The sequence below is a fragment of the Triturus cristatus genome, chromosome 7 (genome assembly GCF_964204655.1).
Source record: "Triturus cristatus chromosome 7, aTriCri1.1, whole genome shotgun sequence".
NCBI lineage: Eukaryota > Metazoa > Chordata > Amphibia > Caudata > Salamandridae > Triturus > Triturus cristatus.
This window is the reverse complement of record NC_140590.1, coordinates 530,995,276-531,020,549: the sequence shown is the minus strand read 5'-3', so window position 1 is coordinate 531,020,549 and position 25,274 is coordinate 530,995,276. Positions and strand designations below refer to the sequence as shown.

The window sequence follows — 25,274 nt, the reverse complement described above, 5'->3', positions numbered from 1 at the left end:
TGTGGACTTTTGAATTAATTCCCCTGCAGTCTCTAAAGATGTTCATAAGACTGAAGCTAAAGGAAGGATGAGTGAACAAAAGCCCCCTTCCCCTGGGAAGAGTAATTGATCACTTGATATTTGCTGATTGGTGGTCTTGATACTACACACCAATTATGAAACCCTATTGAAGGTTGTCAGATAAATTGATTATGATAGAATTATTTTAACTGTGTAGCTACATGGCTTTCTAGGACTTTTACCAGGAAAAAAGGTTTGTCACAGGGCAGGAGAAGTTGCTCAGATCCTATTGGTGTTCTCCTGGATTATTGAAGGAGAGAGATTTCTTGAGCTCAGATGAAGAATCCAGAAACCACTCATTGTCTCTGGAATAAATTGATAAGCTTCATTCAACATAGGGCAGCTGGGGTGCCTATGTCTTTGAGATGCATGCCTGGAATTGGGTCTGTGAATTGAAACAAGGGTTTTACACAGTTTTATAGTGTTAAACACTTTGCTCATAGTGATCTCTTGGAAAGGTGTCCGCATCTATTAATTCTTAACTGGCGAGTTAAGAATGTGGTAACTGTTTGTGAGTGATAGGAAAGTTTCAATCTTTACGATTTTCTCTTCAAATAAATAATTTTCTTTGAAATCACTAACCAGTAGATTAGGATTTGTGGTTGGTTTGATGATTTCAGATGTTCATTGGCTACATCCATTTACATTTGAATCAATCTAACATTGGCATTAGCAATATGTTGTCTGTAATTCCCACAATCCTTACAGAAATGTTCTAAAAATGTACTGAAGGGTTAATGTGCACGTTGAAGTTAATAGTGCTAAGATACTTTCGGTCTTTATTCGAGGTTTTAGTGTACTGAGGATTCTTGGATTTTCGCCTCGACTGTGTATAGGGCTAGTTCATTCAAGATTTCTGACATATTCTCATTGTATTGGGCCATGATCGCATTGATATATTGTTTATCTGGGTGAACAAGTAACTCTTGGCACAAACAAAGAGACATTAATGTGACTGGTGTCTCCATGTTTGGGTCTGTTTGGCTGAGAATTTACGTTTGAGAGCGAGGTGGAGAAAGGAATAAAAAAATAGTCAAGTATTCAACAGTGGAGGAGGACTCCGGTGTGAAGAGCCCTTCCTAGATTGTTAGTATATCTTTTAATTCGATATGGTGTGTGGGTGTTGAGCACAGTTAAAGATTTATAAGTGATCCTGGTAACAGTGGCCTTCATTAATCTGGTTTACCTAGATGTTCTGAAGTGTGTTGAAGCTCTAGAGATGATGTGCAAGGGGTTGATTTAGGTACTGCTTGGTCTTTGATTTTTGAAGGTGGGAATATGAGTAATACATGGTCCGTTGGATTGAAAGGAGGTTGGGAGTTAGGAAAAAATAGCATATATTCCCATCGACAGGTAGCTGTGATTCCTTGTATGCCATTGACTCGCGCTGCAGTGTAGGCGCCATTGTATCTAGTGCAGTGGGGCAGACGCGCTGTGCATTGTCCTACATAATTTTAAACGCTCCCGTTTTTCTATCTGTGTTGTTTTTAATTTATTTTCTCCCTGTTTTTAGTTTGGGGAATGCCCCCTTACCTGCACTGTAATAGTAGTAACACCGCTGCTTAGCGGGTCTGGTTCCGGGGTTTCAGGAAGCTGGGAGGGATTCTGGTCGCCATCTTGCGAGTGGGACTGGGTGACACTGCTTGGGCGCCATCTTGAGTGTCCCAGTGGTGCTGAGCACTCGTGGACACCCTACTTAAGTCAGTCCCTCAAGCGCGCAGCGGTGACGCGCAGTGTGGGCGCCTTCCCTGCGCCTGAGTCGTGCCAGAGTCCTGCCCGTCTGCGCTCGTCCGCGCCGAGTCAGGGCTAAGGTAGGGCACTGCTGTTCTTTTCTTCTGGCTGTTGTCTCTCTGCTTATTTCTGTATCATGTATACCAGAGATGTGCTGCTTAGTCTTCGTGACCCATTGCCTTGTACGCATATTCCGCTTCATCCTCTTTCTGGCCCTAATATTTGCCCTAAGTGCGTGTTCAGACTTCCATCTCCTGTCCCCCATCTCTGCATATGGGAAAGTCCTCCTAGGCTGCCCTGTTGCTATCACGCCTCCACTGGTAAATTATCAGGAGTCGCATAATTTTAAGGTCTGTCATCTTAATGTGCGGTCTTTGGTCAAACATCATCAGGATGTGTATGGCTTACTTACGGACGCAGCCCCTGATGTTCTGTTTATGTCAGAGACTTGGTCGCATGTTGATGCTTCGGCTGCAGTGAACTTGGCTCTTCCCCCTGAGTATGTGATTTTTACTCACAACCGCAACTCGAGAGGAGGTGGCATTGCGGCCGTTATTAAATCCTGCTATACATGCGTATGGAAAGTTATGGATATAGCTGGATGCGAAAGTGCTTTCTTTCGCATCTCGGTCAATCCACATTTTACTTTCTCTGGGCTACTTATTTACCGGCCTCCGGGCCCGGACGCCGCCTTTAGGTCAGCTCTCCCTGAAGCTGTCAGCACACTAGCCTTAAGGGCTGCTAACTTTAGCATCATTGGCGATTTAAATCTTCATTTCGATACGCCTCTTTCTCCTGCTGTTAGTAGTACCCTTGCTGATTTGGAAGCTCTCCAGCTATTTCAGCTGGTTAATGATTGTACTCATGTTGGTGGACATATTTTGGACCCGATTTTCACCAATTTATCTGCGGCTAAAGTGCTGCCTCCCAGGCCTATGGCCTGGACTGATCACCATCTTATAGAGCTTCACCTTGTGATTAAAGATCTTTCTCAAAAAGCAATTTTGTCCGTGCCTCTTAGGCGTCCATGGAGAAAGCTGCAATTAGCTGATTTTCATCGGCTTCTTGATCAATATCCTCTAGGCCCTTTTTTGGATGTTGAGTCGGGATATGATCTCTTTTGTAATTGGCTGACTGGAGCCCTGGATTGTCTGATCCCAATCGCTGAGAGTAAGTGCCGTCGGGTTGAACCCAGTCCATGGTACGATGATTCGCTCCGGCTCTTAAGGAAATCATGCAAACAAGCTGAAAGAGCCTGGCGTAAGTCCTACTCGCCAGATAGGAAAGCGATCTATCGTGCTAGGACTGGGAAATATCATAGAGTGGTTAATAAAGCCCGAGCGGCCTATTACTCTTGTGAATTTAACATCAGCACCAATCCTACTAAATTAGTATTTAAGGTGCTTAAGGATCTCACTGCCAGTAGAGCCCCAGTCGCTGAGATATGCTCTGCCTCGCACTGTGAGGACCTGGCCGCCTTTTTTGTGGAAAAGGTGGAGGTCATCTATCGCTCCTTCTCTGTTCCATCTGTTCCTGTGGAGAAGCCGGAACCCTGCTCTATGACTATTTTCTCTTTGTGTTCTCTTCCAGAGCTTTCGATGGAAGAATTTAATAAAATTGTGGCGAAAGTTAAATCTGGCTCCCCCAGGGATCCTCTACGACCTGCACAATTTAGAGAATCAGCGTCACTTTGTTTCCCTCCCCTGGGTGATCTTGTCAATCTATCGTTGACGTCTGGTTGTGTCCCTGCTAGCTGGAAACAAGCTCAGGTGATGCCGATTTTAAAAAAACCTGCCTTGGATCCACTAAAGCTGGAGAACTATCGCCCTATATCTCTTCTTCCGTGGGCTGCAAAACTTACTGAGGTTCATGTTAACGCCATCTTATCTAACCATCTTCATCGTGCTAACATTCTGGATCCCTCGCAGAATGGCTTTCGACCCGGCCATAGCACTGAGACTGCGTTGTTATTCATGGTTGAGCACCTGCGTACCGTGGTTGACTCGGGTCAAACGGCGGCACTGGTGCTTCTCGATCTCAGTGCCGCCTTTGACACCGTCTCCCACGCTATCTTATTACAGCGTTTGGGTGAGGCTGGTGTCGATAACGTGGCACTTGAGTGGTTTCGATCGTTTTTATCCGGTCGTACGTTTAGGGTTGTTACTCCTCCTTTTCAATCCAAACCCTATCCTATCGCTCAGGGTGTGCCGCAGGGGTCAGCATTGAGCCCCACTCTTTTCAACCTTTATGTGCAACCGCTGGCTGCTGTCGCCAAGCGTTGGAACCGGACTATGCTGTCCTATGCTGACGACACGCAGCTGGCGGTTGATTTAAGTGATGCCTCCGACCTTGAGGCTGCCAAGTTCCGCGAAGGACTGAGCTCAGTGGCCCGCTGGATGACAGATAACTGCCTGCAATTGAACGCTAAAAAAACTGAAGTGCTCATTGTCGGCAAGCAGAGTCATCTATGGGGTGATCATTGGTGGCCATCCGAGCTTGGTCCAACTCCCCTTCCTGTTACTGAGGTGAAGAACCTTGGGATTTGGCTCGATTCCAAACTTGGCTTTGCCTGTCACACCAAGAAAACTGCTGCTACGCGTTTTGGGATCTTACGGGGGCTCAGACCTATTTTTAAATTCTTTGACGCTCCAACCAGACAGCTTATTGTTCAAGCTACGATTCTGTCTAGGTTGGACTATGCAAGCTCTCTCTTGTTGGGAGCTAATCTGGCTGAACCCTCCAGACTTCAACGCGTTCAAAATGCTGCCGCCAGGGCTCTGGTCGGCTTACCGAGATTTTGCTCGGCCAAAAATACCATTGTTAAACTGCATTGGCTCCCTGTTGTTCAGAGGATTAAGTTTAAATCTTTGTGCCTTGTGTTTAAAATTCTGAAGCACTCTTCTCCTCAGATTTTGGAGCATCTCATTCTGCCTTATGTTCCCTCGCGCCTTCTCAGATCCTCAGGTGACTATTTGGTCACAGTCCCGCACTTTAAGAGAGCTAGGGCCGGAGGTCGCTCTTTCAGAGTTCTTGCTGCCAGGCTCTGGAATTCTCTCCCTGTTTATATCCGAGCAATCAACAAACTTTTTGCTTTTAGGAAGGCAGTTAAAACCTTCCTCTTTCCTCTGGAATCTTAGTTCTGTTGTGTTCTTGTTTGTGGTATTACTTGTGTCTGGCTTTCTGTCCACTATAGCGCCGGGACGCCCCTTTGCTGGAGCAGCTGTGCGCTTTAAAATCCGGATAACATAACATAACATCGATGTATCAGAAAAGGAGATTGGTGAGGTAAGTGATCCCTGAAAAGGATAAATGGAGAATGGTTTGAGTGTGTTAGGTTTGGCGATTGGGTAGGTGAATTGGAAAGGAAAGAGGCTCACATGGGCGATGAGTCAGAGAATAGGAGAATTCACTGAGAGTCTAGGGGAGGAAAGAAGACTGAGTAAGTTAAAAGGAACGGGGAAGATCACAGATGAACGGGGAGGTTTGGTAATAGTGCTCATGTAAGTCAGTGGTAGAATCTGTTTTTTTGTGTGGGAAGGTTAGTAGTCTCGAGATATTTCCATGTGTAAAGCAAAGTCGGAAAATGGGGTTAAAAATATTTGAAGTTGTCATCCGAAGTATAGATGACGATTTTGCTGTTCTTGCCCATGAACATTGACACATCAACCTTGAAAAAGAAGACAGGTAGTATCCGACTGTGTGGGATTTTGGCAATTCAACTGACCGATAATAGACCAATAAGACCTTCATCCAGAGAAGCGTGTTATGCGCGAAGACTAAGATCAGTTCTCTGGCATCCTCAGTGGGAGCAAAAGTGGCAGTTGGTGTTAAGTGCTTCAGAAAAGTCCTTAAGCAACATTTGTTGGGACTTGAGGCAGCTCCTGATCGCTCCAGATAACTGAATTTTGTGATTAAAAACTAAAGGTTAGATAGATATTTCAAGTGGATATGGATTCAGGGTGATCACTGCAGCTAATTTGCATGACCCCAACGCCTAGAGGGAAACAGAAAATGCCATGTGCCTTTATGACTGAAACTGTGCATGGATTGAGCTATGTGGTTAGCTTTGCCCAACTAGACTCTCGGTCAAGATCTCTTGGGCCAACAAAGGCACAAGCATCTAAGATTTGCTCTGGACCCACAGTTTTGATTACCCAACATTTGGCCTTAAAAGAGGTGGAATGTCACTTGAACTTCACGTCTATTCCACTGGCCATATCAAAGACATCAGAGCATTGTTTCAATCATGTCTGCTCCAGCGCCTATGCCATTCTCATTGCGAGTTTACTTCCTTTGCCAGTGTGCGGTGGGGTTGGATGTGTGCTGCTCACCATAAAGAAGAACATTCCATGCATGCACCCAAAGTAGTCACAATACAGAGTGTATTTTAATTTTAGGCCATGTTAAAAAGCTCAAGTTTCACTGCATCTAAAAAGGCCTCTGAAGAGAGTCACCCATGCAGGACAACAAAACCCCCATTGGGAAGGGAGATGAGCACGAGCTCCCCAGAGGGGCAGGACATGTGCATCGTATGAGCAGCATCTTGAGTAGACAGAAGTTGGAAAGGAGATCTGCTTGCAGAACGCTGGCAGCAGGCTACAATGGGAGCCTCTGTCCCAGGGCCTTCTGATGGAAAAGTTAATTAATCTGAGAGACACTGATGGCCTTTACGCATCAGAATGTCAAAAGATCAGGCAACTCGTCCCTCCTCGCCCATTCATCCCAAGAACCGTTACTCATTAGAAGATGGTTTGGGGAGGGGGTGGGGGGGAGGGGGTTGCAGAGGGAAAGGTCAGGGACACTGAAGAGTCAGTGATAATGGTACATCAACGGGTTCTGACAATCATTCCATGGACATTGGAAAGGGATGGCAGGGGTTGTGGATGGGGACAGTGGTGCATTGTTAGAGCTGTGTGGAGAATACTCGGGGCTGAGGTAGGGAAAGAGATGCCGGTTATTGCTGTATGGGCTTCCTGCCCTGGAGGACAAAGGAGAACTGCAGGCTCGAACTGAGATACATTATCAAAGCTGAGAGGGCGCTGCAACAGCTAGACATGCTTAGGGAGTGGTGGATGTGTACTTGCAAAGCCGTGCATAGAGACGCCGCTGCACTGGAGGAGGAGCAGGAGAGAGGCCCCTGCACTGGAGGAGCAGGAGAGAGGCCCCTGCACTGGAGGAGGAGCAGGAGAGAGGCCCCTGCACTGGAGGAGCAGGAGAGAGGCCCCTGCACTGGAGGAGGAGCAGGAGAGAGGCCCCTGCACTGGAGGAGCAGGAGAGAGGCCCCTGCACTGGAGGAGGAGCAGGAGAGAGGCCCCTGCACTGGAGGAGGAGCAGGAGAGAGGCCCCTGCACTGGAGGAGGAGCAGGAGAGAGGCCCCTGCACTGGAGGAGCAGGAGAGAGGCCCCTGCACTGGAGGAGGAGCAGGAGAGAGGCCCCTGCACTGGAGGAGGAGCAGGAGAGAGGCCCCTGCACTGGAGGAGGAGCAGGAGAGAGGCCCCTGCACTGGAGGAGGAGCAGGAGAGAGGCCGATCACGTGCATTGCAACACTGACTGTGTGTCCCAGTGATGAAAGAGGAGGGGGTCCTGCAGGTCATGAATGAGGCAAGGGTTACGACTATGTGTAGACTCCTATATTGGCAGATCAGGCGCAATGGAGAGTGCAGGACTGAGGGGCATTGCTAGGGCTTTGCTGGGCCTCCTCAGTGAACCGCATTGCCAGTAGTGCATGCAGCAACAGGTTGCAGTTCTGAAAGAACACGAGGGCTAGCAGTGCACCGGCTGAGCTGGAGGGGTCCTTTACTGAAAGTGCGTCGAGTGCACCACAGTGTCAGTGAGAGGAATCCTGGTTCCAAACAGCACGGTGTCCTCATTTAAATGAGGCTGCCCCAGAGCTCTGTCCTACACCAGGACATTTACGAACTTTGTATTAACTGCTTGCCCCTCTCTCTCTCACCCTGAATCTGTTTATGTCACAATCCTTTAGTTAAATCTGATTGGATAAATCTAGATCAATTCGTCATGCCACTCAGCCTCCACTGCAGCAGAAAGGTGCAGCGCTGCCTCAACCAATGATAGTGTGTGGACTGGAGAGGGTTTGACCTTATTTAAGAGGGAGGGTTTTACTCTTCTTTGCCAGCTCAGGGGACAACAGAGTGGAAGATTCCTTCATTCAAAAAAGGCTCCAACAACAACAATTCATTTTATATCTAAAAACTACGACCATTGCTAAATGTTTGTGAACTCCGTTTTAAAACGGTGCATTGTGTAGGTTCTTTTTTGAGGGTGCATAGCCCGGAACCATCCTCAAATGGGAAGGACCTGCTCCTTCACCTCCCTGGCATGAATGCGCTTCGCGGAGGGCAGCAAGGTGATTGGCTCTCTCACATCTGGATGTGGACGAGCCATAACTCGGGCCCCTAAGAAGGTTGGTTACCAGGTCCACTGGACATGAATATACTTGGGTCTCTTAAGATCGACTGGCCACCTCATCCACAGGATGCGACTAATCAGAAGTCATCGTTCCTGATGAATACCATCTCACAGCCACAACATAAGTGTGTGGGGCGATCAGTGTACTTGCCCCCACACCTGCTGGATGTGAATATGCCTTGATGGTGCTCACCTGGAAGGACCAGCTCTCCAACAATAATGATGCCGATTTCTCAGATCAGGATCCAAGAGGTGGATCTTTCCCCTCAGCCGCCCAGGATGTAAGTGTGCCCGGAGTCACTTACCTGACTGAGAAAGATCCTTCCATCCGTAGGGAGGGCTCCACTTCTGCAGTCGATCCCACGACTTCACATGTTTCTCCCACATCAACACCGGCACCTCCAAGTTGAAGAGACTGCCATAATGACTGTCTTTTTTCAATTTGGCTTTCAGGGAATTGATGCAAGGGGAGTCAGGCTGCGAAGAGAGGAACAGTAGGCTCTGAGAGCTCAAGGAGTGGACACGATGCATGGGCGAGAGGGGGAAGGCGAGATCAACACCTCGCACAAAATGAAGGAGAAAGGAATGGAAAGGATAATAACGATGAGAGAGAGAGCGAGAGAGGAAGAAATGCAAGTGCTAGAGAATAAAAGAACGAAGAGAAAACAAAACAACAATGAAATGAAGAAGTGCTGATAACCACACAAAGAAGCATTCATATTGCAACAGTAGAAGGAAGAGAAGCTGATAAAAATAACGATTCAGCCAAAAGACACTGACATGTGATCAAAGAAAGAAAAGGATGGTATCAGAGAATAATGACAACCATGAGTGCAAAAGAGAACAACAAAGGAGGATGAGCCAGTTAGAGAGTAAAAGAGGAAGGGAAGGTAAATGGAAGGCAGGGGAGGAAAAGGATGGTAAAGAGAGGCGGGGAAGCTAGGCGAACATGAGGAGTGGAGAGCAAAGAAGAGCAGAACAGAGGAAAGGGGGGAAGAGAAGGGGGGGGATGTAGAATAGGTGAGGCTATAACAGAAAAATAAAAGCAAAATCTTACAAGCAGAAAACAAATAATGAAAAATTACAATGACCCAATATGAGAAAAGTGAAAGAAGAGCAAGAGTAGCCAACAACATAAAAATAAAAGGAAGAATAGATAAGAGAACAATAAAAAAACGTAAATAATGTATAGAGGGATGGTGAACTAGAAAGAAGATATAGCAGCTTAAAGGTATTTTTTACACTTTTACTTTACCTTCTCGAGGGTAATATTAGTGCTCCCGGCTTCCAAGGGGTTTGGCACCTTCTCTCTGCAAAGAAACCAGATATTGTTATAAGTTCCGCTTCTTCGTCATGTCAAGTTCAGCATTTCAGATGGCTACGACAACTTTGGTCTGCTCACGTGTGAATAATCGTGGTCGTCTTCTTGACTAAAGAGCATAATTGCACTTTCCTCCCGTGGAAACCACATTAGTAACGGGGCTAGTGTCTGGTGCACCCGGCTGTGAGATTCTGCTTCTATGCGGAGCACCTTAACTAGCCAGACTGGGTTATTTTCCTCTGAGCAGCGGTGATAGGTTAATAGTGATTTGAAGTGCACTGCGAAGGTCAGGGTATTGAGGATTTTTTTTTCAACAAAATCCTACCTTTATCGTCTCTATTCTTGTACAAACAGACATGTATTCAGTATTTTTCTGTACATGGAAATTGATTCCAGAGAGCAGAGTTCAAGGCAGAGCATTTTCCATGCTGACTGCCCCAGATAGGCTAAGTCCCGCCCTGCTGCCCTGGCACAGCGAGTCTTGGGATTCCTTGCCTGTAGGCTGTTTGTGTATCGCAGGTTCCTGGAGGGGAGGTAGAAGCTGAATGTAGAGCTCAGGTAACCTGCTCCTGTGTGATGAAGTACTTTGTGGTCTACAACCAGAGCTTTAAACCGGATCCGCTTCCTTAATGGGAGTCCGTAAAGGGTACGAAGACGAGGGGACAAATGCATTTTCAACGGTAGGTTGAGAAAAATGCGGGCAGCCATATTCTGGACCACCTGAAGTCTAATAACCAGGTAGTCAGGTATTCGCAGATACAGAGCATTCACATAGTCCAACCTCGGTGTGCGAAGTGCTTGGAAGACAGATTTTGTGGCAGAAACTGAGAGAAAATGCAGAAACGTCTTGTCTTGAGAATGCGAAGCAGACCAAAGCAGAAGCCTACCACAAAATTTATTTGTGGGTGAAAAGACAGACAGATTTCAAATTTGACACCAGGATATTTAACTACTTCCCAAGGAGGGCCTGGTGGGGGGTGCCATATGGCCAAAATATCTGCTAGGCTACCAGGGAATTTTGACCGTAAATTTTGGTTTTGTCTGCATTGTACTTAAAATTGATTGATGGTCATCCAGTGAAATATAGTCGCTAGACACAATTTAATTGATTTCATTTTATCTGTGCAGATACATACACTCACATGCGGAAAGAGTTAATGTGCCCACATGCAGAGGGGATTTGAAGTCCCCCGCTACGTGGTTAAATGGTCCAGGACGGAGTTGGAGAAACCATAGTAGTTTATGGATCGGGCAATCACCTGAACCTCATTGGGGAAGATTCCATTCTTACTTCATGTGCACAGAGCCCAGAGTCTATATATTTTCCTGGTCATGGGCTCAATGCTCTGTGTCTGGGACAACTGGGCTGTCAAATGGGGGCTGTCTACTTCCCTTCCCCTCCCCCCCCCCCCCAAGGCCCTGGGGGTGGTCATACTGCGTTCGCCCCGGGACAGGGACCCTCCTTTCAGATCTGGGAAGAGACAAGTTGCAGAGCTATAAGGCACTTTTTCGACGAGGAGGGAGCTATTCTGTTTGAGGGCCTTCGTAATTACTTTGTCATCTCTGAGGCTAAACGGTAACGGCACCTACCCATCAATGAGGAAAGGGGCTTAGAGACCCTTGACGGAGTTTGAAAAATGGCTTCTCACTAAACGGACGAACAAGCACCTAGTCTCGGAACTCGATTCATTGCTTCTCCCTTCAATAGCTGACCGTAGATCCCTGCACAACTACATTGGGAAGCTGAACTTGGGAGGCAACTAACCAATAAAGAATGGGAAGACATATGCTACAGAGCGTGACACTCTGCACATAGCACAAGTAGTTCAGAAACAGCTATGAAAATCACTACTTATTGGTACATGACTCCAGTTAGACTCTATAGGGACAACCCAGTCCGCAGTGATGAATGTTGGCAGCATTGTGTTGTCAAAGGCACTCTTTTGCACATTCTAAGAGAAGGTCCCAACTTGATCTCATTCTGGGACTCTGTGTTAAACGATATCGATACTCATCTCCAGACTCAAATCTCCAGATTCCCGTCCTACGCCATCCTAGGTCTTCCCAAAGACTTCAAATTTCCACTCACATCGCATAGGGGGAAGACATATCAGTATAGTACTGGGGGTGGCATACCAGACCATTCTGGCATTGTGGGGCACGGACACAACACCGACACACCTGGGGTAGCTTCACTGCCTTCGGCATGTCCTGGGCATGGAAAAGTTAACCCTTACCCGTCAGCTCAAGATGATGCATATCGAACCCTGTGGCAACCATACATACCTTTGCTTTCCCAGGAATTTAGGTAATTGACATGCCCCCGTTACTTGGAATTACTCCGCTTGATGGCAACTGCCCAGGCGGGAAATCAGGAGGCCTTACCTAAATTCTCCATCAAGCCCTTGGGCAGGGAGGAGGGGCGGTTTTGGCTCAAAGCCGTGTCCTGAGTCCAGCAAGATTTCACAGGATATTGACAGGAATGAGTGACCTTTTACCTCTCAACCGAATGACCAGAGTTAATTTGTGGTGGGGATTTCAGCAGTGCTGCATTTGCAAACTGGCCCTTTGTCAGCATAAAACCTGGGGGGGGAGGGGGGAGGCATTGTTTGGGGAGGGGGTGAAAGTGAAGGGATCTGGGGGGAGAGGGGGGAAGACTGCGCAAAGTACCCCTACCTGGATTTCCCATATTTTCTAGTTTTTATAGATGCTCCTGAAGGCTGCCTCAGGGCTCAACGTTGTGCAAGTGAGGACATGTTACCGGCCACCTCCAACATTGATGTTGTTTTGTCACAACTCCCACACATATATTCAGACCTAGGTATAATAAACCAGTGGCTAACAAAACCTTAGGTGGGTCCTTCTCCAGCTTGGCCCCTGCTTCTGGCCTTTTACGAGGCATCACAGAGCTAAGCTATCCCACAGGTTAACACAAATCAACAGGGTCTAGATTTAGGCAAATTGCCATCCCTGAGGTGCAACAGGGTCTACAGGTTTAGATTGTAGACTCAGACTTTAAGCTCAATCTGGTTTACTCACCGTTGACCTCTTTTCTCGTCATACCTCTTCTAAAATCACATCACGCTCTTACAGTGGTCTACATTTTATGCAAATTTCTTAGTTCCTGTGTACTGACCTTTTGGAAAGCATTATTGTCGGGTGGATGCTATTATATCCACAAGCAAGGGTCGTACCTTAGAGTCAAACTTAATGAATGAAACAGAATTGATATAGCACACAGCTAATCCTGAGTGTGTAACACATTTTGAGAGGACCTCTATTCTTGTGCAAACAGCCAGGTCTTCAGTCTTTTTCTGAACATGGAAGCGGATTCCATTGAGCAGAGCTCAAGGGGAGCTTCTTCCATGCTGATGGCCGCAGATAGAATAAGGCACGCCCTGCTGCTCTGGCATGGCGAATCTTGAGAATCCTTGCCCGTGGGTTGTTTGTGGATTGCATGTTCCTTGAGGGGAGGTAGAAGCTTATTCTAGTACTCAGGTAACCAGATCCTGGGTGGTGAAGTGCTTTGTGGACTAAGACCAGCGCTTTAAACAGGATCCTCTTCTTCACTGGAAGCTAGTGCAGGATACGAAGATGAGGGGACACGTGTTCTCAATGGAAGGGCGAGAAGAATGCGGTCTGCCGTATTCTGGACCACCTGGATTTTATTAACCAATGTCAATGTGTCAAGTGCTTGGACGATAAATTTTCGACCGGAAAATTTGAGAAAATGTAGCAACTTCTTTAGAATGCGAGGTAGACCAAAGCAGAAGCCTACCACAAAATTAATTTTTGGTTGAAAAGAAAGAGGGCTGTTAAATTTGACACCGATATTTTTGATTACTTCCCCTTGAGGGCCTAGTGGTGGGGGAGGGCCCCGTACGGCCAAAATATCTGCCAGGTTGCCAGGGAATTTTGACCGAAAAACAGACTTCTGCTTTGTCTGCATTACACTTCAATTTATTGATGGTCATTCAGTGAAATACAATTGCTGCAATCATTTCTCTCTTCTTGCACGAGAAAAGGAGCTGTGTGTCATCTGCATAGGAGATCACTTTTGCGCCCAAGACTGCTGCCAACTGTGCTAATGGTGTAACAAATGAGGCACCCCCACTGTTAATTTCAGGGGTTGTGAAGAGAAATGAGAGACCCATACCGCCGACCCTCTGCCACTCTAGAACTATGCAAGCCAGATCAGGGCCTGACCTTCCACTTCAATTGACTGGAGATGCGCCTGGAGCGGGGGACCGTGTCAAAGGCAGCTGACAGATCTAACATGATCAGCACAGCCTTCCCCCTGTATCCATGGTGCCTCTGATATATTCAGTCACCTTCATCAATGCTATTTCAGTAATAAACTTTGGTCTAAAGCCAGACTGACTAGAGTGTAACACGTTATTGCCTTCCAGATGCTTTGAGAATTGCTTGTTTACAAACTTTTCCAGCACATTGGACAGAGCTGGCAACAGAGATATCGGTCTATAGTTGGACTGTTCTTGGAGTCTGGCGAGGGTTTTTTTTTGTTTTTTTTTACAGTGGGAGAATTTTTGCCTGTTTCAAGGTATGTGGTACTGTTGTCATAGATAGAGAAGCATTAATCACTTATTGACTAGAGGGCTGATGACAGTCGCACCTAGTTCTAACAGATTGGGAGGGCAAGAATCTGTAGGTGATCCGGAGTCAAGGCTGTGAATAGCCGTCAGTGTCCCCTCCAAGGGCATATGGTAAAAAATTGGTAGTGATGGCTCCACTACGGTGACCGTATTCATGTTCACTATACCAATCAAACCCTCGTCTAACTGTATACAGAAGGTCAGGCTTGCTTAAATATTATACTAAATAAAATTGGCCAACCAGATAAACCCTTGGAAGCTTGGGTAAATCTAGATCAAGATATGGTAAACATGCCTACAAGCGATTTATTTTAAAGAAAATCTTATTGATTCAACGAGCTATATCAATAAAGTCCTATTTAGTGACTTAAAGCAAACAGATTGGCAAAATCTCTAATATTCTTTCAAAGCCAGTGTATCCACAGAAAAAAGGGGGGGAAACAGGTGTATACTCGATTGAGATCGGGTCTCAATCGAGATTGTATTCATTCCTTGATTTTGGGTCTTCAGTCTTCAGACCACATATGAACATTTTGTCCTGAAGATGGTCTTTTAGATGAAAGCGACCAAAACGTCGACAATTCAACCCATTTTCATGCATAAAGAAAAACTCTTTGGAAAAGTTAATTGTTTATTCAATTATGTTCATCTCACTGGAAAATATTTGAAATGGGTTACAACAAAAGTGATTATGCGAAATTAGCTGATGTATAAACAATCTATCTCAGCCACTTTTGTATTAATGTGATTTGCATTTGTACCCTTATTTATAAACTGACTTTTCAACATAAATTTGTATTTTTAAAGTATACACTCGCTTTGAATGAATATTAGAGATTTTACCAGTCTGTTTGCTGTAAGTAACTAATTAGGGCTTTATTGATATAGCTCTTTGAATTAATGTTGGCATGTTTACCTTATCTTGCTAAAATATTAGAGATCTTGTTTTGAAAATAGGAGGTCCCGCTGCTCACACCACACAGCAGATGGTTGTTCACCTCTGGCACAGGCCTAAAGTAACAACTTTTTTTATGACTTTGAACATTTCCCTCGATTTATTCTCTGCTACCCCTATCTTTTCTTCAAAATAGAGTTTCTTTGCACTTTTGATCAACGACATCCTTTTTTGCTGATTTGTATGAGATTTTGTCGATGGCTCTATAGTCTTTTCGGCCCCGCCTTTCCAAGTGTTTGCAGCATTTCTTCTCTACCCTGAAACAGTCTATATACCAGGGACCTGACCGCTTATTTCTACAGGGTACAGGTCGTGAAACCAGCGCCAACTTATGGGTTGTATTACAAATCAAGCTATTGACCAAGCTGGTGTCTTCCTCAACTAAGCCCGAAAGAGAGAGAGCGCTCTCTTCCAGAGAGCGGAGTAACACAGTTTGCTGGACCTTATGTAACGCTCTTGACACATGGGGAGCTCTTGCAGGGAGGGGTAATATTTTTTAAGACAGGCCATCCGGACTTAATCAAAAAATTATCAGCCCAGACTTCGGGAATGGGTTTGTAAGTCTGCAGTTCAACATTGGAGAAGACTTGGTCCAGTACATGGTCTGCTTGATGTGGGGGTTTAAAGACATGTTGGGTCTTTTCGTAGGATGCCATAGTATATACTGATGCAGTCGCCTATTTATCTTCTGTTTGATCCATGTGCAAATTAAGATCTCCCAGTACTATAATATGTACATATCTTAAGGCCAGCAGAGCTAGTGCATCGCCCAAGGAATTAAGAAAGGGCCTTGTGGGGCCTGGAGGTCTATCGATTAATACCCCAGCTATGGATTGGTGAGGGGATAAAGCGAGACAGCAGCCCAATGCTTTTGCCCCATCTAGATCTTCAATTGGGATCATCGAACAGGTGTAGTTTTCCCTGAAGCCTATGGCTACCCCACACATTAGGGCTGTGAAGGTCAAGTATTTTGTAACCCTTGGGAATAGCTTTAGCAATTTTGGTGTCTGAGACCTTTGACAGCCAGGTTTCCATCATAAACAGCATATCTGGTCGTTCTAGACAGAGAAAATGAAAAATGTTGGTGGTATGTTTTTGTAAAAAACGAAAATTAATCAAGGATGCGGAGAACCACTGGCTATTTTGATTGACCTGTGGAGCGAGAACAGTGTTTTTGCAATAAGGTGTAGGAATCGTTTGAAAGCCACATTTATTGCAGGAGTGGCCATTTTTAAGTGTAAGTGGTGGAACGTGTAAGGGGCACTTTTGTATGGCAGCTAATCTGAGCAGTAGGTCCTTCGGGTAGGAGATGCACAGTATACCTCCTAAGGTGCCACTGTCAAAGTGGCTGGTGCTGGCCACTGTCGGGACGCTAATGGGATCCGATGGACTCATCTTTGGTGCGCTGGTGGCGCGATCGTGCAACAGCCGCAGCTTTATGCATGTGGGCTCCCTTGACAGCTAGAGTGCAAACTGCCAAAACTTGGCGCATCTACTGGTCTCCAGCGAGGGGAAAATGTCAGACTTCCCCTTTTTCGTACATTTTTAGTTACTACCGCTGCCCTAAACTTCGTTTTCAAGAAGCCCCAACTGTGCAAAATTATGCAAAATAATAAAACCGGCCTAACAATCGGGCAAAATTACAATTTTTAAAAGCTATATCAAGGAAATCTGCAAATAAGCGTGAGTACCTAGAGTTAAACTATGTGAACAATATGCCAGTGTCCTTCATGAGCTACATGAAGCATGCAAGGGCACAAGTCAATGCCACCAGATGCATATACATGTACACCAGTACTTGGCTTGTCGTGACTTGTATGTTGGGCTCTTTATCTATGTGCTAAATCTAACCATGGCATTTGGTATTCAAGAAGCTTGAATAAATAAATCACTGAAAGGTAGAAGATGATGAGCACATCACCACTGCCAGGGGTTCTCAGACATGCTGTAAGCTGTTCAGCGTTTCAAAATGGGTGAGTCTGTATAATTGTGTTGTCTTGGGTGAAGCTTCAAATACTAGTTTGGTTTTAATTTAAACCCTAACATGAGTGGCAGTCTTGGAGATCTGTTTGACAGTATGCATGCTTACAACACAACCATGTTTAGTTATAACAACGAGGTGCAGGGGGGTAATGAGTCAAAAATGGCATTTATCAATGACATTTTGTGGATGTAAAAGATCATTTGGGGTAAGAAATATGGCTCGTGGACTCAACATAGCTTGCAAGGAAGAAGTTGGACTGGTACAGTTAGTGTGGTGTTTTATGAGAGTGGGTGAGCATGCTCCTAGGGAAGTTGGGGGTGGGCAGAGGAGGCAGGGTGCCATGAATGCCTGCTATGCCAAATGAGATGAAACATACGAATTACAGGGAAAGGCTGAGGCAGCAAACTGCATTTGGAGAAGATGCAGGGGCTGTGATGGAGGAGAAGGCAATGGGGAAATGGGACAACATGCTGAATAGAGTAGCAGGCAGTTTACTTCGGTGGAGGGGTTTGTGAGGGCTGTAGTGTCTGTCTGCCATGTAGGCGAGGCTCATATGAATAGCTTTTACTTGTAGTTTTTTTGGAACTGGTAACATAATTGAGCTACTATAAAAGGTGGCTACAGGAAATTCAAGTAGTAAATATGGCAGTTGTATTTAGCAGCTGAATAAAGTAATCCTAGCTCTAAAACAAAGCTTCAATACACAAAGAAATGGCTGCTTTTATTTCCTTAATTATATCAAAATCGGCTTTTGGATCAATAGGCCAGGTTTATACCTAGGACTGGGACACTGTCCTAAGTTTTCATTTAAGAAGGCGCATGAAAGTGGCTGCGTTAGTTTCCTCCAACAGACCAAATTGGACTAACACAACTCATACTGATATTTTCCAAAGGAAAAGCCAATAGCTGTAAATATAATGTCCTGATGACAGAGCCATCTTGCCCCCCTACTTCTGGTTGCAAGTTCGCGAGCAGGTAGCGATGGCCAGAACGAAACATTATGGCCAATGTAGACTGCTTGCTTGAAGCTCCACCGAAATTTGCCGCAAGAGGGTGGCCGATAAATACAGATGCAATTGCTGCTACGGATAATGGAGAATCCACATGGCAAAATATATTTTTTGCATGGGGCTGGTCTCAAAATCCTTAAACTAGAGCTCAGAAGTTGTACAACAGAGAAAGGGTGAAAGGGAATTCTTTATTTCCAAATGAGAGAGGTGATTGCACTGTTATTTTCAGGTTGAGGCTTGCAAGAAATGGGGCAAGAGTGTTGGACTAAGAGAGATACCCAGAAGTGCAGACCGCGAACCTGCTGCTACTCTGACCGATGGTGATGTGCTATTTGCAAATACTTAGGACTATATTCTTTTCCCTCATTGGCACCAAACATTTTTGGGTGTTTGTGGTGTATCCCATAGCCAATCACAGGCTGGAGTACAAAGAAGTGCAAACCCTCCTTTGTGCTACTTCACACTGCTCAATGGTGAAACACTGTTTTCAGGGGTGGAATTAACCAGTCCAGTTAAACCTTAGTATGTTTGCCCTGCCCAAATTAATCTAGAGGTGCAGATTTGATCACAACTGGTATTTACTTGGAGTAGTAAACAAATGTGACAATTGAGACTATTCCAGGCCCCCGAAGCTATAAGACTGGCTTGGGCGGAAGCTATTAGCCAATTTAAAGTATATTGAATTATTATACAACTGTTGTTGTGCTCATCTGTTAATTAGACAGACACTGCCACAATGTGGCAGATTGTCATAAGTGCCTCTGTTGACAAACAATACACTGGCTGAAAGCACTGATTATACTATGCATTTTTATTGTTGCAAAACCTGCGAATTGTTAGGTGGCAGGGTATGCAGCCATAAAAACGTAAGTCGCCTTGAAGACTAACAAAATGCACTTTCAACTAATTACGATTTTTGACATGAGCAGGGAGTACAAAGTTAGCGTCCCTTCTTCCTACTGAATTGCAATGAAATATATATATATATACGGTTTGTGATGGAAGCCATTGATCTGATGCCAAGTCCCTGAAGGAAATGGCATTCTGTTGTCAGGGTGGAAGCTGTTGAAGGGACCGCTTCCATCTTGTGAATATGTGCACCTGGCATTGTGGAGAACTACAGTAGTCCGTGCCCATTCGCTGAATGCTGCCTTTTTCTTTAAAGCAGATCCTGCCCACCTAAATTCTATGGTCTGCTGTAAATAAATGTTGGCATTTAGTGAATGCAAATACACTGAATGCAGGCCCTAGCAGGCTCCCGTCCATAAATTCTAACCAATCATAGCAACTCTTAAAAGGACTCCTGCGTCATAAATACTAATGAGGTAGAAAAATTTGTGAATCTGAGAATGCCCATATCAGTCAAATCACAAAATGAAGGTGAGGTCACAAACCAGTCGATAATGTAAAAAGCGCACCTAGTAGTCTTTCACCCCGTCATACCTTGGTCCACAGACTTTTCCAGTTAGATGGACAGTAAAACGATAGAGTTCAAGGAAATTGGGGGAGTAACGTGCAAACATTTATTTGACAATCGGTAATTGCAATAAACTCCGAATTGCAATTTTCAAAAGTGCACAACCGTATTTACTACGTACTTTCATTACCAATGTCGATTTCCTGGGATTCTCTAATGCAATATACCAATTCTCGATTTGCAATACGGTGTTTGTTGCAAATTGTGCAGCCAATGGCATCACAACCAGGAAAAAAGCCCCTGGAGCACATTGCTTGCCAGAAGAGCACACAGTACACAGTAGGGGTGCACAGGAGCAGAAGAAAGCACAGAAAGAATGACAAGCCAAGGGCCAGCGAGGAAAGAGGCAGTAAAAGGAAGCAAGTCCTCTGACATCAAATTTGAAAATTCTTGTGGAAAGGATGTATTGTGGCTGATGAGGATGGTGATAAGTTAAATATGCTTGATACCTCTAAAAAGAAGCTCTGGCAAGGAATCCAGGAGATACAACGTTCGATAGCGAATAGAAAGTCCTTTTCTGACATATGAATTTACCTCACTCAAAACACTATATGAGTGGCATTCAGAAATGATAATAAATGCCCTTGCAAATTAAGACTAAGCAGTGCCTTTTCTATAGGCTTTCCCGCCACAACATGAGAAAGAAAAAGGAGGCAAAGATGTAGAGTTTGACAGATCCAACATGAATACTGCCAACAGCTGAGAAGCTAGAGCGGCAGCCAGTAGAAGCCTGCCGTGCTGGCTTAGACCTATCCAACCACCATTGCATTCTCCCTCTGGACAAACCAGAAGCAGTGAGATGAGGTCTCCTCCATAATAGACTCAGCGGAGAGTGGAGTCTCACCTCCCACCGAGTAATTCAGGGCTGTAGAGATATCAATGCTGATGGTCCATCGTCAACAACTGAAGGCCATGCTGGTCCTGGGGAAAAAAGTAGGTGTCCTAGGAAATGTATTTGGAGCATTAGGAATGGGCATCACCCAATGGAATCGCAAAGAGAGTCGGTAAAGGTTTTATTGGTGCTATCCGACGTATGTATCAGGAACCCGTGGCCAGGATTGCATTGATGGGTGCTACATCTGATGTAATTAAAGTTGCTCGTGGTACACGGCAGGGGTGCCCTTGCTCCCCACTACTATTTGCACTGTACATAGATCCTCTAATCAGGAAAATCGCGGAGAATAATAAGATACAGGCCATTCAAGCTATTGGCTGAGATACAAAGATACTAGCATACGCAGATGACAGCTAACCCATTGGAGGCTATTAAGGAGGTAGAAAGGGAGGCCAAAGTTTTTGGCAAAATTTCAGGATACTTTCTTAATGAGAATAAGATGATGATTGTTAAAAATACCAGGGCAGGCCTGAACGACACACGGGTTGTTGGAAATGCCAGATATCTACAGGTCGAGATCTCTGCCAATGTGGATGAAATTGTGCAAATTAACCTGGACCCTCTGTTACATAAGACAAAAGTAGATTTTAATAGAATGAACTGTCTACATATTACACTCCTAGGAAGGAGCAATGTTATTAAAATGTTATTTTTGCCCAGAATTTTATATTTTTTCAGAGCTATCCCAGTAGAAATAAACAAGATCTGGTTTTCTGCTTTTAATCAAGTAATCTTGAAATTTTTGTTAGCTGGGAAACTTCCCCGTAGAGCACCAAGATATATGACCATACCTAAAGACCAGGGAGGGTGGTCTGTTCCCAATCTCCAGATTTATTACTGGGCAGCAGCCCTACAACAGATGGCTGTATTGCTGGGAAAAGAGATGGCTGTTACTGAGGAAGCACCCAATATCTCAATATATAGGTTAGTAATAGGGGCGGAAACCCATGGCTGTCTCATGCAACATATTGATTTTGCTTACTTTAAAAGAGTAAAGTTTAAGATTATGCTGGGAGCATTTAAGATTTGGGCGGCCGTTAGGAAGAAACTCAATATAAATAGGCTGCATAGATATACCCCTCTGGAAGATAATGATTTATTGCCGGAAATTTTCCGAGATGGATATATGAAAATCTGAATAGTCAAGGGTATAAGGCATATTGGCGATCTTATGGTGGATAACACAATACACTCGTTTGATACAATTAAGAGGAAATTCGGGATTGGAAATAATCATTTCTTTAAATTTTTACAAGTAAGGGATTATCTATTTCAGAAAGTAATTCAGGGTCCCCTTACTGGAGTTAGCACTAGGGGTTCAATCACCAATTTCCAGATTTTGCAAATTACTTAGTAATACAATGGAGGAGGATCTTATCAAGCATACAAATCGTTGGCAGGACCTGGTGCAAGCAGGGGTGGGGGAATGCGAGGACTTTCTACTATTAAACCAGACTGCATTTTTTCTCTGCAAATTTACAGGTCCAATGTTTTAAAATCTGGCTGAACTTATATATCACTCCAGCACGGATCTCTAAATGGGGAGGCTCCACAGGCATACACTGCTCTCGCTGAAGCTGTTTTGCCGCAAATAGCGTACATATGTTCACAACCTGCCCTCAATTATCAGCTTTAGTGGGTGAGGTGGGTAATTATATCAAGCATATGCTGGGATTTGAGGTGGATCTTACGCCGCAAGTAATTATGCTGGGAGTAAGTAATCAAGCAATGATGGATCCAAATCGGGTCTTGCTCTTCACCACTATGGCAGTAGATAGGCTTTGCTTGGCTACTGTCTGGCTAGATAAAGAACCTCCCTCAGTACACTGCTAGCTACCTATCGCTGGGAGAAATCGATATACACACAAAGAGGTTTAAGAGCCAAGAATACTATTTGACTTAATTTATGTAAGTTAGGTTTTTGCTGAGAAACTTAAATCAGCTTCTAAAGTGAGTTTTGTTATATATCAAACTTAAAGGCTCGAGCATGTATAGGTTTGATTTAAATTGGGTTCCTTTGGTTTCGTGGCGAGGGTGGGGTGGGAAGGGGGACTAGGCCTTGGGGTTGAGGGGGGTGTAGGTTAGAAGGAGAGGAGGGTTTTAAGAAAAATAATTGACACCCTGTACATACGTCTTGAAATGTATATTGTGTAACTGCACTATTATAAGTATATGTATGTGTTGGATGTCTAAATTAAGATTTAAAATTTAAAAAAAGGAATCGCAAAGATAGGCAATGAGTGAGGCAGTGGCTGCTCTCTGCGGAGCGATCCACGAAGGATCCCTGACTGGCTGGCCTGTGCTGCTCATGTGTTGACTTCTCACACTGTCAACTTACAGGATAAAAGGGGGCATTTCAGTGGAGGTCAGTGGAGGTAAGGGCCTGGAGCAGATGACATCAGCAATGGAAGAGCTGCAAATAGTTCATGTTGGTGCTGTGGAAGGAGCTTCTGCACCCAAGAGTGAGCAAGCCTCCAGCCTCAGCGGTGTCCCCGTGTCTGAGGTGGCCACGGCACGACGTGCGAGGAGCCAAACGTCTGAGGGAGGTGGGGCTGGAAATCACATGGATAAACTTGTGCATGGAAATGATTCAAGCAGCATAGTCCCCTGAGCAAAGCAGGCGTGCTGCGGGATTCCCTCCAGAAATCGTTCAGTCAGTCATTTTACAAGTTCCCCAGTTGGTGGCGTTTCCAGGTAGAATATGTAATTCTGCGAATTCGAGCTAACAGTAATAAATGATCATTGAATAATATTCAGACCTACTTACTTTCCGTTTGGATTTTCTAAAGACACCAGTTCATAAACAGCAGGTTTTCGTTTTAAAATTAAACTTTATAGATATGTGTTTTTTTTTGTTTTTTAACACAGAAGGTGTTGAGGCACTTATCTCTTGAATTTTACTGTTGGTGAATGTCTGTTTGCATTTCCTTCCTTTTGCAGCTTCAGTCACATCAGGACCTTGGTTTGCATCACAGGGGGGTTGGGAGGTTGCTTCCTCAATGTTTTGAAACTTAGCGCAACATCCTTATGGCATTAGGTAAGTTTCTTGGCGCACTCTGCAGTGCATCCGCCTTTTATGAAAGTACCGGAATCTGTCTTTTAGAAGGCTGAAGCTGCTCTCCATCACAGACAGGGGTAACACTGCACCCCCTCTCCTTTGGCGACTGGACTCAGGGAGGGTGTCAAGAGCCACGGTGGAATGGCATATACACGGTCACCTCCAAGATGAATGGTATGAGTACAAGTGGTGCAAATAATGGGACACAAAGCAATATGGGACAGAGCTGTTACCAACCTAAGAGGCACCCCTTTCCAAGCTATCCTCTTACCAGCGGCTTGTAAAGCACACACTGCCAGGGTACCAAGCAACAAGGTATGTTCTAAGGCACTCTGCATTACATGCGACCTGTATCTTTAAAGAATGCTGCTTCTGTCTGCTCCTAGTCAGGTAGTCTCCGATGGGGAACATATTGATATGCGGTTCCATGCATACAGGTGACAATGTATGGAAATCAAGCAGTGCTGTAAAATCTAACATTGGTGCACTGTAGCTTCCCTGTCAGGACCGGACTAACCGTAGCGGGCAGTGGGCGTTTTTCCCGGTGAGCCAGAAGGGTAGGGGGCCGGTTATGGGGCGGTGGGGGCTCTTTTTAGTACAGGGGGCCGGTTTTGCAGCAGTGCTGCAATACCAGCTCCCTGTTCTAAAAGCAGCAGCAGTGTTTCTCACCAGCAAGCCAACCACCACCTGCCCCCACGCCCCTTCCGCGCTCAGCCGTCTGACTGGACTGCCAGGGCCGGTTTGCGTTCCCAGTCCGGCCCTGATCCCTGTATAACAGATAGCAAGGGCAGGCATCTATGACATTTCTACACACTCTAGAGAGTGCATGGTAGGATATTCTCAGAGGTGTAAGTAACTTGAGGGAGCGCCCCCTTCAAAGCAGGGCCGGCTTTAGGGCAGTGCGACTGGTGCGGCCGCCCTGGACGTTGACCTGTGGAGGGGGGCACAGTGACCTCCGGGGGGCCGCTGTGCTTGGCAATATCTTATGATACGAGGGATGAGGGGCACTTTTGCAGGTGGTAGTGACAGAATCTTAGGAGGCGTTCATGGTACGTGGGGGTGCCAAAAGTGATTGTCGCACCAGGCGCCACCAATGCTAAAGCCGGCCCTGCTTCAAAGTATGTGGAGGGGACACAGCCAGGAGTTCTCAGGCGGGGGGCCGCCGTCCGTGCACAGTGCCGGAGGTGGCCCCTGGAGCTCGGGCCCCCTCGCCCCACACTGCGGAGGGTTGTGGGGGCTATTGCTACGCCACTGGATATGCCAACTGCCACAGCTACTATGCCCTGGTAGATAACTGATGTAAGCAGTTGCAATGGGTCCAGTGATTGTTTTAACTAATACTACCTACCTTCCATAAATCGCATCCTCAGCCTTTTCAAAGAGTGTAATTCTTACTCTAAAAATCTTCTCCTGCCTTTTTCTTTTATGTGCTCCCCAAATCCTCTCTCCTCACCATTGCATAAGAGGAGCAGAAAAAAACAACATTCTGGGCCATTTTTTAGTTCTCACCTACAGTCGGCTTTTAGCAGTTGCAAAAACGTTTTGTGTACAACATCAATGCTGCAAGCGGGCTTTAGGTCAGCCCGTTGCTTGGCTTTCTTGACAATCTCATATGCATGCTTCTTTTTCAGGGGCCCTCCTTTCTCTTCTTGTGTTTCTTTCTCCCCTACAATAGTGCTTCTTTACCATTCTTCTGATGGGATGACTTGCATTCTTCCACGACTCACATCAAGAAACTTTG

The 25,274-nt window shown here is 45.4% G+C and overlaps 1 protein-coding gene across 1 annotated transcript in view; it reads right to left on the bottom strand.

Moving 5' to 3' along the window:
• Positions 1 to 25,274, bottom strand: part of ST6GALNAC2 (ST6 N-acetylgalactosaminide alpha-2,6-sialyltransferase 2) — a 237,284-nt gene that overhangs the window by 71,971 nt on the left and 140,039 nt on the right. The window contains exons 3-4 of the mRNA XM_085616909.1: positions 9,476 to 9,530; positions 8,526 to 8,697 (exon numbers count right to left, since the gene is read on the bottom strand). Coding sequence (XP_085473035.1) covers positions 8,526 to 8,697; positions 9,476 to 9,530 — 227 coding nt within the window. The remainder of the gene's footprint in view (positions 1 to 8,525; positions 8,698 to 9,475; positions 9,531 to 25,274) is intronic.